Below are 12,346 nucleotides of genomic sequence, written 5' to 3' on the forward strand. Positions count from 1 at the left end.
AGACCCAGAACGATTCACGGCAATGCTTCATTATTTTCCCCTGTGCAAAATTCCATAGATATCAATTTTTAAACAATTGTTCTGTATTTGAAATGCTACTCTCAAAAGCAGTGCACATAGCCACTTGTATAAAGGTATACATCCTACATTCTCGTGCCTTTATATTTGAATAGCACTCAAAGTTAGGTATCACAGAAAAGCTTCGAAACGAGCACAGCAATGGTTTGCTTTGGCAGCACTTCCCGGTTTATTTAAGATTGATTTGGGTGTGAGTATATCCAAGCTATTCCCAGCACATGAACTTTAGGCAGACCTTTGGCATGCCTAAGATACAGAAAAGCATAATCACCTAAAAAAATGTAATTACTACATTTACAGAGATCAGTACAATGCACAGTCATCTTCTCCCACTACTCATAACTAACTCTGAATATTAAACACATCTTGAATACAAACACAGGTTTATAATTACAAAGTCAGTATCATATAGAATAATATTCCAAGCAGAGAAGATTTCAACAGCTTTAAGCTTTTTTTAAACAAATCCAGCTGAAAGCATGTTGAAAAAATAAATATATGAAAGCATACTCACACAGCACTCTTAAAAACTTTCATCAGGCAAAACTCCTAATGTAAAAGGCAGAAATCTGAAATACAATATAGATTTCTAAAAAGTAACCATAGTTATGGCTTAATTTAGTAAAGATTTGCACATATTACCACTAACAAGCCAAAACATGATAAGATTTTGATTTTCTGAAATATATTGAACAATTCCAGTTTTTTTGCATTTTCTAAATGATAAACAAAAATCATCAGTAAAGTATCCAAAGTAAATTCTATTAAAACATATAATTTGGTATATATTCAGTATTTAGTGTATATTATAACTAAAAAAAAGCATGTGCTACCTTTTTGTCAATGCAACAAATAAGTTAACTCCTTACTTCTTTGTCTAAAGAGCAGAGATCTGGCACAGCTTTGAACTTTGTGAAAGCTTCATGTCGTGACACAGCCAAAATTAATCTCCACGAGAAGGCCAAAACTATAGACATTGAAATGTTAAAGTAACACAACGCAGCACATGACTCACACCTGCCATAGCGAAGAAGCCCCGTCATGAAACACTTGTTAAAATGCACTAACTCAGAAAACTAAACCTATGATAGAATTTGTGTGCACAGAGACGTTACAGAATGAAGGAATGTCTCATCTGTTTGCAAAGTGGAGAATCTTTTTTTTTTGGGAATGTACACCTTTCTTGTTTTATGCATAATTGTCACTGATGTCTAATCTATTAACACACAAAATGAGGGGGGTTTTCACATCAATATGCACTTTTGGGCTGCAGGAGGGAATGATAACTTCAACTACTGTAGATCAATATTTGGGATGCAAACAGTTAGATAAAACCTTTGTTATTCAATGGCTGTTTCGTATCTCAACAGTTAGCAATGTGCTTTGGATCCTGCACACACATGGGCAACCCGGATCCAGATACATTTTAAAGGACAACAATAGCTCAGAAAATGATTGAAAATCTCTAAATTTACCAACATTCTTCAAAAAATATTATGAAATTTAAGGAGGAAAGGTGTATAGAACCACTGGTAAAATGCCCCAAATTTTAACATCTAATCCTAAATTTCACAAGTGGACAATGAACCTGAAAAATCACTGTGGTGTACATATCTTTCTGAATAGTATTCTTTGTAAATATAATGTTCTTGTAAAACTGCCCGACTACAATTTAACATGTACATTAGTGAAACAGCTAGCACTCTAAAGGACTATGGTGCACTGGTGCACTCTAGAATGTAAAAGTAACCCAAAGGCTACATTTCCTGTGAAATCCATCCAAAATCCTTGTCATCCGCTACAGGAATTTCCTGATTCTCTTGGTCTTGTTGGGAAACGATCACCTCCTTATCTTCTTCCAGAATTATATCAGCCTGGGGAATCACATCATCATCCTTCCACTTCATATCCTCCTCACCATCTGCCATTTCTTCATCAACCTCCCTTTCTCTGTCCTCATGATCTTCAGGGTACTGGCTTTCCCCATGTTCATCGGGGTACTGGCTTTCCCCCTGTTCGTCAGGGTACTGGCTTTCCCCCTGTTCGTCAGGGTACTGACTTTCCCCATGTTCATCAGGGTACTGGTTTTCCCCATGTTCACCAGGGTACTGACTTTCCCCCTGTTCGTCGGGGTACTGACTTTCCCCATGATCATCAGGGTACTGGTTTTCCCCATGTTCACCAGGGTACTGGCTTTCACCATGATCATCGGGGTACTGGCTCTCCCCATGATCATCAGGATACTGGTTTTCCCCATGTTCGTCAGGGTACTGGCTTTCACCATGTTCTTCAACGTACTGGCTTTCACCATGTTCGTCAGCATACTGGATTTCCCCATGGTCATCAGGGTACGGGTTTTCTGCAGAGAACATTCCATCTGGAGACTCATCTGCACCATCCTGGTCTAGCTGAGACATCAGACTTCCGCCAGCACAATCCACACATATTCCATGACGTCTAGAGCCATGCTTAATACCAACACTGGCTGCTGACATGAAGACTCGATTGCAGACTTTGCAGACATATTTCTTGTCCTTGCTGTGCACCTGAATAGATAAAACAAATTACATTTAGTGGTTTTTCTTTAAAAATGGATTCTACCTAAAAAAGTCCCTAGTGGAAAAAAAAAGTTGGTAAAAGTGGTTTGGGAGATCATTCAAAACAGTGATGTGATGCGAGAGACGTTTGGAGAAAACATTTCTGTCACCTTTTTTCCACCACCTAGTTTTGCTGCAATGCAGCTTTTTAGGCACCCTTCTATATCTCTCAGAAGCAGTCACTATTTAAATATGTAAGCCACGACGGCAAGTGCGAGCAGGTTATTTGATCTCCTTGACCTCAACACCACATGCACAACTCAACAGGGTCATCAGATAACAATCTGAAGCAGAGAGCCTGGCTGATTTTCCCCTCCAACTCAGGGGTACAGGTCTAATCTGACTCAGCTACTCTCAGCATTTATGGCCCATCCTTGAGGGCATATAAGAGTCAATTACATTGCTGTGGTGTCACATATAGGCCAAACCGGGTAAGGACGGCAGAATTCCTTCCCTGATGGACATTAGAGAACCAGGTGGGTTTTTACGATAATCGACGATGGTTAACATTAGACTTTTAATTCCAGATTTTCACTGAATTCAAATTTCCACATCTGCCATGGTGTGATTCGAACCAGAGTCTCCCAGAGCATTACTCTGGGTCTCTGAATTTCTGGTCCAGTGACAATACCACAATGTCACCACCTCCCCTCCAAAGAGCAGTACAATGTCCAAAATCTCATGAGAAATAGAAAGGCTTTGAGGACGTGTCACGAGATTAATCTATTCTCATAGCCAGAGGATTGTCATTAGTAACAGCGGCTCTGCTGAGAGACTATTTACAAGTGGAGTTCTGTAGGCTTTGTTGTTAGTGAGTTTTCACTATTTCCAACAATGATCTGGATGACGACATCGTGCGTACAGTCTGCACATTCATAAACGACTCAAAAAACTTTGCTGGTAGCAGAGCTCTTGAGAAAAAAAATGATAATTTGATCTCGATATAATGGAAAGATAGGCCATTATCTGGGGAGTGTTGAGGGGTGGCGAGGTAGGGGTTGGATGACATTTAATTCAGGTTAAATGCAGTGTAGTACATACCATGTTGAATCAGAATTATAATCTGTGAAGCTTTTACAATGCAATAGTCCCTAAAGATGCACGAGTGATGTGAGGAAGGTATATTGAAAGCCCGAGTATTGGAATGCATAGTTAGGATGATTCACCACAAAGTAGAAAAATGTTCAAAACCTCACATGATGAGAAATAGAAAGGCTCTGGAGATGTCTCAGAGGGCCACTAGATTAATATGCTTTTTAAAAACTTCGGCTATCAAAATAGGTTCAGGAATTGGGCCTTTTAAATTTGGGGGAGACTTGATTGATGCATTTAAAATAATGAAGGGACTAGACTGTTCTCATGTTGACAGACTATTTAAATGAGAGAGAAAGAGGGATGAATACAAGTTATTTAAGCAAGAAATTAGGTCAGATATCTGAACTTTTTTCCCCAGAGTCTTAGATGTTTGGCATATTGCCAACTGGTGCTGTGGGTACAGATTCATTACAACATTCCAAAAAATGAACTAGATAAGCTCCTGGAGAAGGCTGGTCTCAATGTGTACAAAAGGTAGGTGGAATTGAGTGTAATGTACCCTGTCATCACTATTATCTCCTGTTGGAACTTTTTTCATCATCTTCAGAAGGGAATTTCCTCAGATTTTATTTCTCTAAACTGGCGCAAGTTTATTTTTTAAATTTTCTTTTCCCTCTGCCAGGAGATTACATGGTTGCTGGTGGATAGGGTGCATTGATGCTTAGTTACAGTGTGGCTGAGTGGACTTTACTGAATGGACCAGCTGATCGTTCTCCTTTTATCTCTTCTGTATGATCTCTTGTGGCTCTACAGTTAACACTGCTGTCCCATGGCGCCAGGGATCCAGATTCGATTCCTGGGTAAGATCTGTCGGGAGAGTTGGTGCAGACTCGATGGGCAAAATGGTCTGATTCCATGGTTCATTCTATATACAAACGTTTCGTTCCAATCTGCTCAAGTGGGAATGCAGGGTATCGTACCTGCCTCTGAATTATTGTGGCCAATTTTAAGTCAATAAATTATATGCAAATATCAGGTTCCATGTCAGAAATGAAAGCCAAACATTAAGATAATTTTATATCTGTATCGGTACAAAGGACATAACTATATCAAGATGTACAGGGCTAAACTTTATGGAAACTACTATAACCTGAAACCTCCTGTTCACGCATGTTAAAACTGCCACTGAAGTAGGTCTGGACATATATGTAGGGCCAAGTGTATTAGAATGCCGTACATATTTATTTCCTATCATTTGGAACTGGTGACATATGTGCCTTTGATGTCCAGCAGGATATTTTCCTCAAGCTGGAAAGTTCAGAGTGATAGAGACAGAGTTTTATGGCACAGAAAGAATTCATTCGGCCCATAGTGTCTGTATCAGCCATCAAACACCTATCTACTCTGGAAAGACACAGGGAAGTTCTGAAGAACAAAGGAACTTTGGCGTGTTTGTCCATAGATCCATGAAGGCGGAAAGGCAGATAAACAGGGTGGCGAAAAAGGCATTTGATACACTTGCCTTTATCAATCAGGGTATAGATTACAAAAGCAGACAGGTCATATTGGAGTTCTATAGAACTTTGGTGAGGCCACAGCTGGAAGACTGGGTGCAGTTCTGGTCACCATATTATAGGAAGGATGTGAACGCACTGGAGGAGGGACAGAGGAGGTTTACCAGGATGCTGCTTGGGATGGAACATTTATGGAAAGATGATGGATAGGCTTGGATTGTTTTCGTTACAGCAGAGAAAACTGAGGGGTGACCTGTTTGAGGTGTTCAAGATTATGAGGGGCGTGGACAGGGAGCAGCTGTCCCCCTTAGTTGAAGGATCAGTTAGGAGGGGACACAAGTTAAAATTGAGGGGTGGGAGGATTAGGGGGAAATTTGAGGAAAGAACCTTTTTACTCAGAGGGTGGTGACGGTCTGGAATGCACTGCCTAGGAGGGTGGTGGAGGAGGGATGCCTCACATCCTTTAAAAAGTACCTGGATGAATACGTGGCACGCCATAACATTCAAGGCTATGGGCCAAGTACTGGCAAGTGGAATTAGATGGGCAGGTCAGGGTATTTCATGCGTTGATACAGACTCGATGGGCCGAAGGGCCTCGTCTGCACTGTAATAATATATGAATCTATGATACCCTGATCCCATTTTCCAGCACTTAATCCGTAGCCTCGTATACTATAGCTTCTTAATTGACTAAAGGAAAGTTTATTTTTAGCCCCCAAGTTCAGCTTATCAACCAAAAAGGAAAGGGGCGACTCTCATTTCTATGGCCCTTTGTTCTAATAAGAGCCCATTTATGTTTTGCACTTATGCGCCTGAAGTTTTGTGCATCCCCGCTCAAATTTTTAATCTGTTTGCCTCTTCGAGAAAACTATACGACACCAAAGGTGTAGCACGTCTCTTGACTTCATACAGAAGGGATAACAGAATGGAAGTTACATGGATTCAACTGGGCTTTCCTGTCCAATCTTTTTTAAATTTGATTGTGGGATGTGAGTGCTACAAATAAGGTGACGATAACTGGGCTTTGGACACTTCTCTGAGGAACTCCTGTAGTTTGATGTCCTGGGGTTGAGATGACTGGCCTTCAACAACCACAACCATTTACCTTTGTGCTGAGTTTAAATCCAGCCACTGGAGTTCTTTCCCCCAGCTCCCATCAAGCTAGGCCTTGATGTCAAGGACAGTCAATCTCAACTCTGTAATTCAGCATTTTTGATCCTATTTGGACAAATGAGATCTGGCCCTGGAGGAACCCAAACTGCATACCTTATTTGTAGGCAAGTGCTGCTTGATAGCATCATCAACAACAGCTTCTACCACTTTACTGACAATTGACAACAGAGCTATGGGACGGCAATTGGTTGGGTGGGATGTCCTACTTCTTTATGGTTGGGACATACACAGGCAATTTTCCACATTTTTGGGTAGATGCCAATAATGCAGCATTACTGGAACAGCTTGGTTTATGGGCATGGCTAGTTGTGGAGCACATCTTCAGCATTACAACCAAGATGTTGCTGGGGTCCATGGCCTTTGTATCCAATTTTCTCAGCCAGTTTTATGCATTACTGGTCAATACGTCCAATCATGTGAGTGCAAAATGTAATTTAAAAACTCATTTTGTTCAGACTGTTATTTTGGGTGACAGAAATTTCAGTTACTGAGAAATAAATATAAGCATTGCAAGCATTTGCAATCATTGCTAGGAATCAGACGGCATATGGTGAAATTTCCTGAGCATTAAATAACAGCTATTGCTCGTAACATTTTCACAGTGTCCGCCATGGGAGTAAAATGTACTGCAGTTACTTAAGTATTCAATGAAATACTTGTTCCACATATTAAATTTAAAATGTAACAGGTACACAAAAACGTAGTCTGGAACAGGGAAGAATGTGAAAGCAACAATTAGGATTGAGAGAGTTGAGAGAAATATAAATCATGTAATTGCCCGTGGCCACTTAATCAACTTCCATTCAATGAGGGGCGGGGGGGGTTGTGTGTGTGTGTGTGTGTCATTAGTCACTATATCAGAAATATAATTTAGTATATTAAATAACTTTAAGGTAGCCAGATCTGGAAGGTTAATTAAGTCGGGCTTTCAGTATGGAGTGCTCAATGGCATAGGTATATATACTAGGTGAGAAGAGGAGCAATGTGAAAAATGTTTTGGTTCTGCTATTGCTTGTATTTCAGCCAGCAATTCTCATACTTTCATTTCTGGAATTTATTTTTCTAATTCTATCTATTTTATTGACAATGTCCTATGTACATTGTTCAGTGGTTTAGGTTCCATTTTCATTGATAGCACTGAAGAATTACTATCTGTTGTAACAGTGGGCACCAATACCAAAGTAAATATGATCTGTCAAAAACACTTCAATTTAGAGGAAATACAGCTTTCTCTTAAACTGTAGAGGTCATGCAAAGTCTTCCTCGAGTCTATGGTAAGCAAGTAACCCTATTCCTGACTTTCAACTTGGGTATGGTGTTGCTTGCAGTTTGATGTAAACCTGCCACTTGTTCCGCACTTGCTAGTGTACACCACTGTGACATAGCTTACAATTTCTCATTTATTCTAAACCACTTTCCACCTTTATGTCCTAGACATTATCATCACTACGTTGCCAACTTTCACTATCCCTGGCACTACTATTGACCAGAAACTTAACTGGATCAGCCATATAAATACTGCGGCTACAGGAGTTGGTTAGAGACTGGGAATTTTGCAGTGAATAACTCATCACCTGACTCCCCAAAGCTTGTCCACCATTGAGGCACATGTCAGAAGGGTGATGGAATACTCTCCACTGTCTGGATGAGCTTGGCTCCAACAACACAAGAACAACACATTCAACGCTATGCAGGGAAAAAAGCAGCCCGCTTTATGGCATCTCATTCACCAACCTAAGCATTCATTTCATTCACCGCCAATGTACAGTAACAGCAGCGTGTACTATATACAAGAGGTACTGCAACAACTCATCAAAGCTCCTTTAACACATCTTCCAAACTCGCAACTTCTATCACCGAGAACAAAGGTAGCAGACACACCACCATCTGCAAGCTCCCCTCCAACATACCTTCTCAAGTTATACTGCCATTCCACCTTGTTGCTAGACCAAAATCCTGAACACCCTCCCTAGCAGCATTGAGTCTATCTATGCCACATGGACTGCAGCGGTTCATGTCAGCTCACTGCTAGCATCTCAAGGGCAATTAGGGATGGGCAAGAAATGCTGGCCTAGCCAGCAAAGTCCATACCCCATGAATACATTTTCAAAAATTATTGATCTAAAAGTAACTCACAAATAACAATATATTTTTGGTCAATGAAGCTTCTGCAAAGGTGCCCATCCTTATTTTAATTTAAGGCCCAATATAATTCACACATAGATCATCGAAAGTTACAGCATAGAAATAGATTCATCCTATCTACTTCGGTGATTTTTGTTTTCAATAAAGACTAAGTCACCTAATTTAGTCCCCAGGTTTAACATGCCATCAGCTTCCAGTCTCTGTTTTAAACTAACACCTCAAACACTTCCAAGGTCTGAAAAATGTTACGGTGGAGACTTCACTGGCCTTCATAGCAAGAGGATTTGAGTATAGGAATAGGGATGTTTTACTGCTATTGTATAAGGCGTTGGTGAGACCACACCTGGAGTATTGTGTGCAATTTTGGTGTATGTGGCTGAGGAAGGATGTCCTTGCTATAGAAGGAGTAACAGCCAAGGTTTACTAGGCTAATTCCTGGGATGACAGATGTGTCATATGAGGAGAGACTAATTCGATTAGGATTATATTCACTGGAGTTTAGAGGAGTGAGGGGGATCTCATAGAAACTTACAAAGTTCTAACAGGATTTGACAGGGTAGATTCAGAAAGAATGTTACTAATGGTGGGGGGAGTCCAGAACGAGGGGTCATAACTTGAGGATAAGGTGTAAACCTTTTAGAACTGAGATGCGGAGAAATTTCTTCACCCAGAGGGTGGTGAATGTGTGGAATTCACTACCACCTAGTGTAGTTGAGGGCAAAACGTCGGACTTTAAGAAGGAATTAGATATGGCTCTTGGGGCTAAAGGGATCAAGAGGTATGGGAGTTTGGGAGGGGGGGGGGGAACAGGATATTGAATTCAATGATCAGCCATGGTCAAAACGAATGATGGAGCATGTTCGTAGGGCTGAATAGCCTACTTCTGCTTCTAGTTTCTATGTTTCAAAGAATGCAACATTTCTAGTGCAAAATGAACAAAAATAATTTTTCTTCAGGATTCAAAAATTACTATGCACGTTTTACAAGATACAAAGATGAAGACTTTTGATTAAGTGGATCCTGCATTTAATATTCAGTGGTTATAAACTACTATCTAGTTTTGAGCAAAGAAAACTGAACACTCAAGCACTGTGATTTATTATTTTCTAATAGTTATTTATTTCATTGCATACCAAGATGTTTCAAACTACGAGTTATCTGTTGTGGCCATATTGATATTGCTGTAGCACATTCAAATAATGTTGAAGCTAGTTTAAAAAAACAATGTTACATGCTTTAAATACAGTCTGTGTTCTTTAATGCTGGTACCAAGTATGAAGAATGCTTACCAATGTGTGCCTTTTCATGTGTTCCCGCCGAGTAAACTTCTTGCCACAGATTTCACAAGGGTATGGCCTTTCACCTGTGTGTGAGCGCATGTGCCGCTTCAGGATACACTGATGCATAGCAGAGAAGCTGCAGTATGGACACTTGAACTTCTTTCTTATCACAGTAAATTCGTTAACTGTAAAACGAGAAGCAGTAGTTTCATTTAGTTTTGAATGCAGGAGCCAATATTTTTTCAGTATGATTAATTTTAACATTGCAACAGGTGGGCAACATCAGAACCAACTGGAGCCTACAGTGCATTTTTCATTAGTGATAACATTTTGGATACTCATTTACTTTCAGAGCAAGCTTTCTACTTCAGTTTATAAGAAGCTACTGTATTGTTATAAGATGCTGAGCCATGGAGATGGGAAGTTATACTGAAACCTGCAATTCCTGAAAAACTCCTGACTTGAACAGTGATATCAGAGGAGCTGGGAACTGGCAAAGATAAAGTACCTCCTGAACAAACACCCAGTTAATCACCCAGCCAATAAATATCATAAAGCCTCAAGAGGAGAGAAAACAGAAAAACTGCACTCAGTGAAAACACATCCCAGTTAAATTGGGTGTGAAGTTCCTGTCTTGCAAGATGATGAAAAATACAGAAATAATACACAAAACATGTTGAGGAATGATTTTCAACTCGAGGTTAAAAAAAAATAAAAACATTGGGGGTGGGGGAGGAGAAAGAGAAGAATGTTGGGGGCAAGAGGAGGAAAAGAGGACAAACTCTGAATAATCTTCAACTACTTTTTTCCATGTTGACCAGGGACATCCAAGTGATTTCATGAGAACCAAGTAACGAAACAAAAGAAAAACTCAGCAAATATGACCTATTCTTCCCGGAACACATGGCGAGACAACCCTGAGCTACTCAATCCAAATGAATTTACGTGAGCATATGCAAGAGGAAAATTACTGCTGGAAGTATTGGTGTACATGGCAGCAGAAGGCTTGCTAATTATGTCCAGACGACTGATGTAGATATATGATTCAGGATAGTTAGACTAAAATCAGTGATTTAAAACGACAGCAGTGCTCAATGCAATTAATTTCTGACATCAGGTCACATATCCAGAGAGACACTCATTTTTTACATCATGGGCATAGATGCTAATTACAGATGAACCAATCTTTCCTTCTCAAGTCTTTGAGTAGCAGTATTGATGGATACCAGCCACAGCTGAGAAAAAAAACCCAAATTTGATCTCAAGGAGATTCATCTTTTTCCTTCGCGGAACTAACCAACCCAACGAGGCTGCTGCTGTGAATAGATCTCTTAAACTATTAGGCAATGCATGATTAAAATGGGAGTTCAGTGTCAATGATTAACATGAAGCTTTTGAAAAATTAAGTTGCACAGTACTGAACAGTTTCTATATTCACGTTGTTTCTGTAAAAGATGATGCAGAAAAGTCACTTCCTTTTGGATTACATAAAACCAATTAAGCTGGAAGTCTAGACAAGGTACCATTCCTTAAGCACATTAAGCTCAAATGTTAAAGAACATCTATTGCATGACAGAGAAATCTTGCATCCTAACACGCCCATGTTAAGTAAGTTATTTTGACATCGCATCTATTGTGCAGACCATAAGCAGCAGTCAATTTATGCATTTCAAAGCTTCCACGTACAACAAATGAGATGACCAATGGGTTAATTATTTTAGTGGGTTGCAGGAGGAAATGTTGGTTAGGACACTGGAAAAATTCAGCCATCTGCGTACCAGGTGATCTTTGTGGTCCAATTGAAAGGTAGACTATTTAACATCTCACCCTACAGCACCAATGCAGCACAACCTCAAAGTTCCATTTAAGTATTAGTAAACTTGGTACTCAGTCCAAGAATCAGAGGCACAGTGCTGCCCACTGAGCCAAACTGGTATCACAATGCATAATTGTGTATTAGAAAGGCTGAAAGTTACGTGCAAGAGTGAAGCGGAACTTCAGGAGAAATGCAGCAGTGCAAAATGACAGATTTGAAGACAACCTAATCATATTGAAAGGATAACTACAACCAAAAGCTATTCTTTACTGGCTTTGATACTTTTGAATTGTGTACTTCTAGTACATCAAAATGTTTTTGTGTATTTGTCGAGAAGTGTCTTCAAGGAACATTAATGTAAACTAGATCCTAACGCGTTCCATTTATGATATTTTGATTTAGGATAAAGAAAGCCTCGAGGGTGCTTTTAAAACTATGCTTACAGTGAGGCTATCAAGTTCTAATGGACAAAGGTGTGTAGATTAGATGGATTAGTCATGTTAAATATATTGGGTTAGAGGGATAGGGCAGGGGAGAGGGCCTGGGTAAAATACTCTGTCAGAGAGTCGGTGTAGACTTAATGGGCCGCTTGGTCTTTCCTGCACTGTGGGGATTCTATGATAACAGTTATTACATCAAGCATGCAGCTTTCATTTCAACACTTCATTTTGACTATCAACAATACATAGATAATAAGCGGCCAAAGAA

General features: G+C 39.9%; 1 protein-coding gene across 5 annotated transcripts in view; it reads right to left on the bottom strand.

Moving 5' to 3' along the window:
- Positions 1–209: 209 nt before the first annotated feature.
- zbtb46 (zinc finger and BTB domain containing 46) overlaps positions 210–12,346 on the bottom strand; it is an 84,252-nt gene continuing 72,115 nt past the window's right edge. For all 5 annotated transcript variants that reach the window (XM_078236584.1, XM_078236580.1, XM_078236585.1 and 2 more), the window contains 2 exons: positions 9,832–10,007; positions 210–2,624 (listed from right to left, as the gene is read on the bottom strand). In XM_078236584.1, coding sequence (XP_078092710.1) covers positions 1,836–2,624; positions 9,832–10,007 — 965 coding nt within the window. In that variant the 3' untranslated portion in view covers positions 210–1,835. The remainder of the gene's footprint in view (positions 2,625–9,831; positions 10,008–12,346) is intronic.

Source organism: Mustelus asterias, chromosome 20, assembly GCF_964213995.1.
Source record: "Mustelus asterias chromosome 20, sMusAst1.hap1.1, whole genome shotgun sequence".
Classification (NCBI taxonomy): Eukaryota; Metazoa; Chordata; class Chondrichthyes; order Carcharhiniformes; family Triakidae; genus Mustelus; species Mustelus asterias.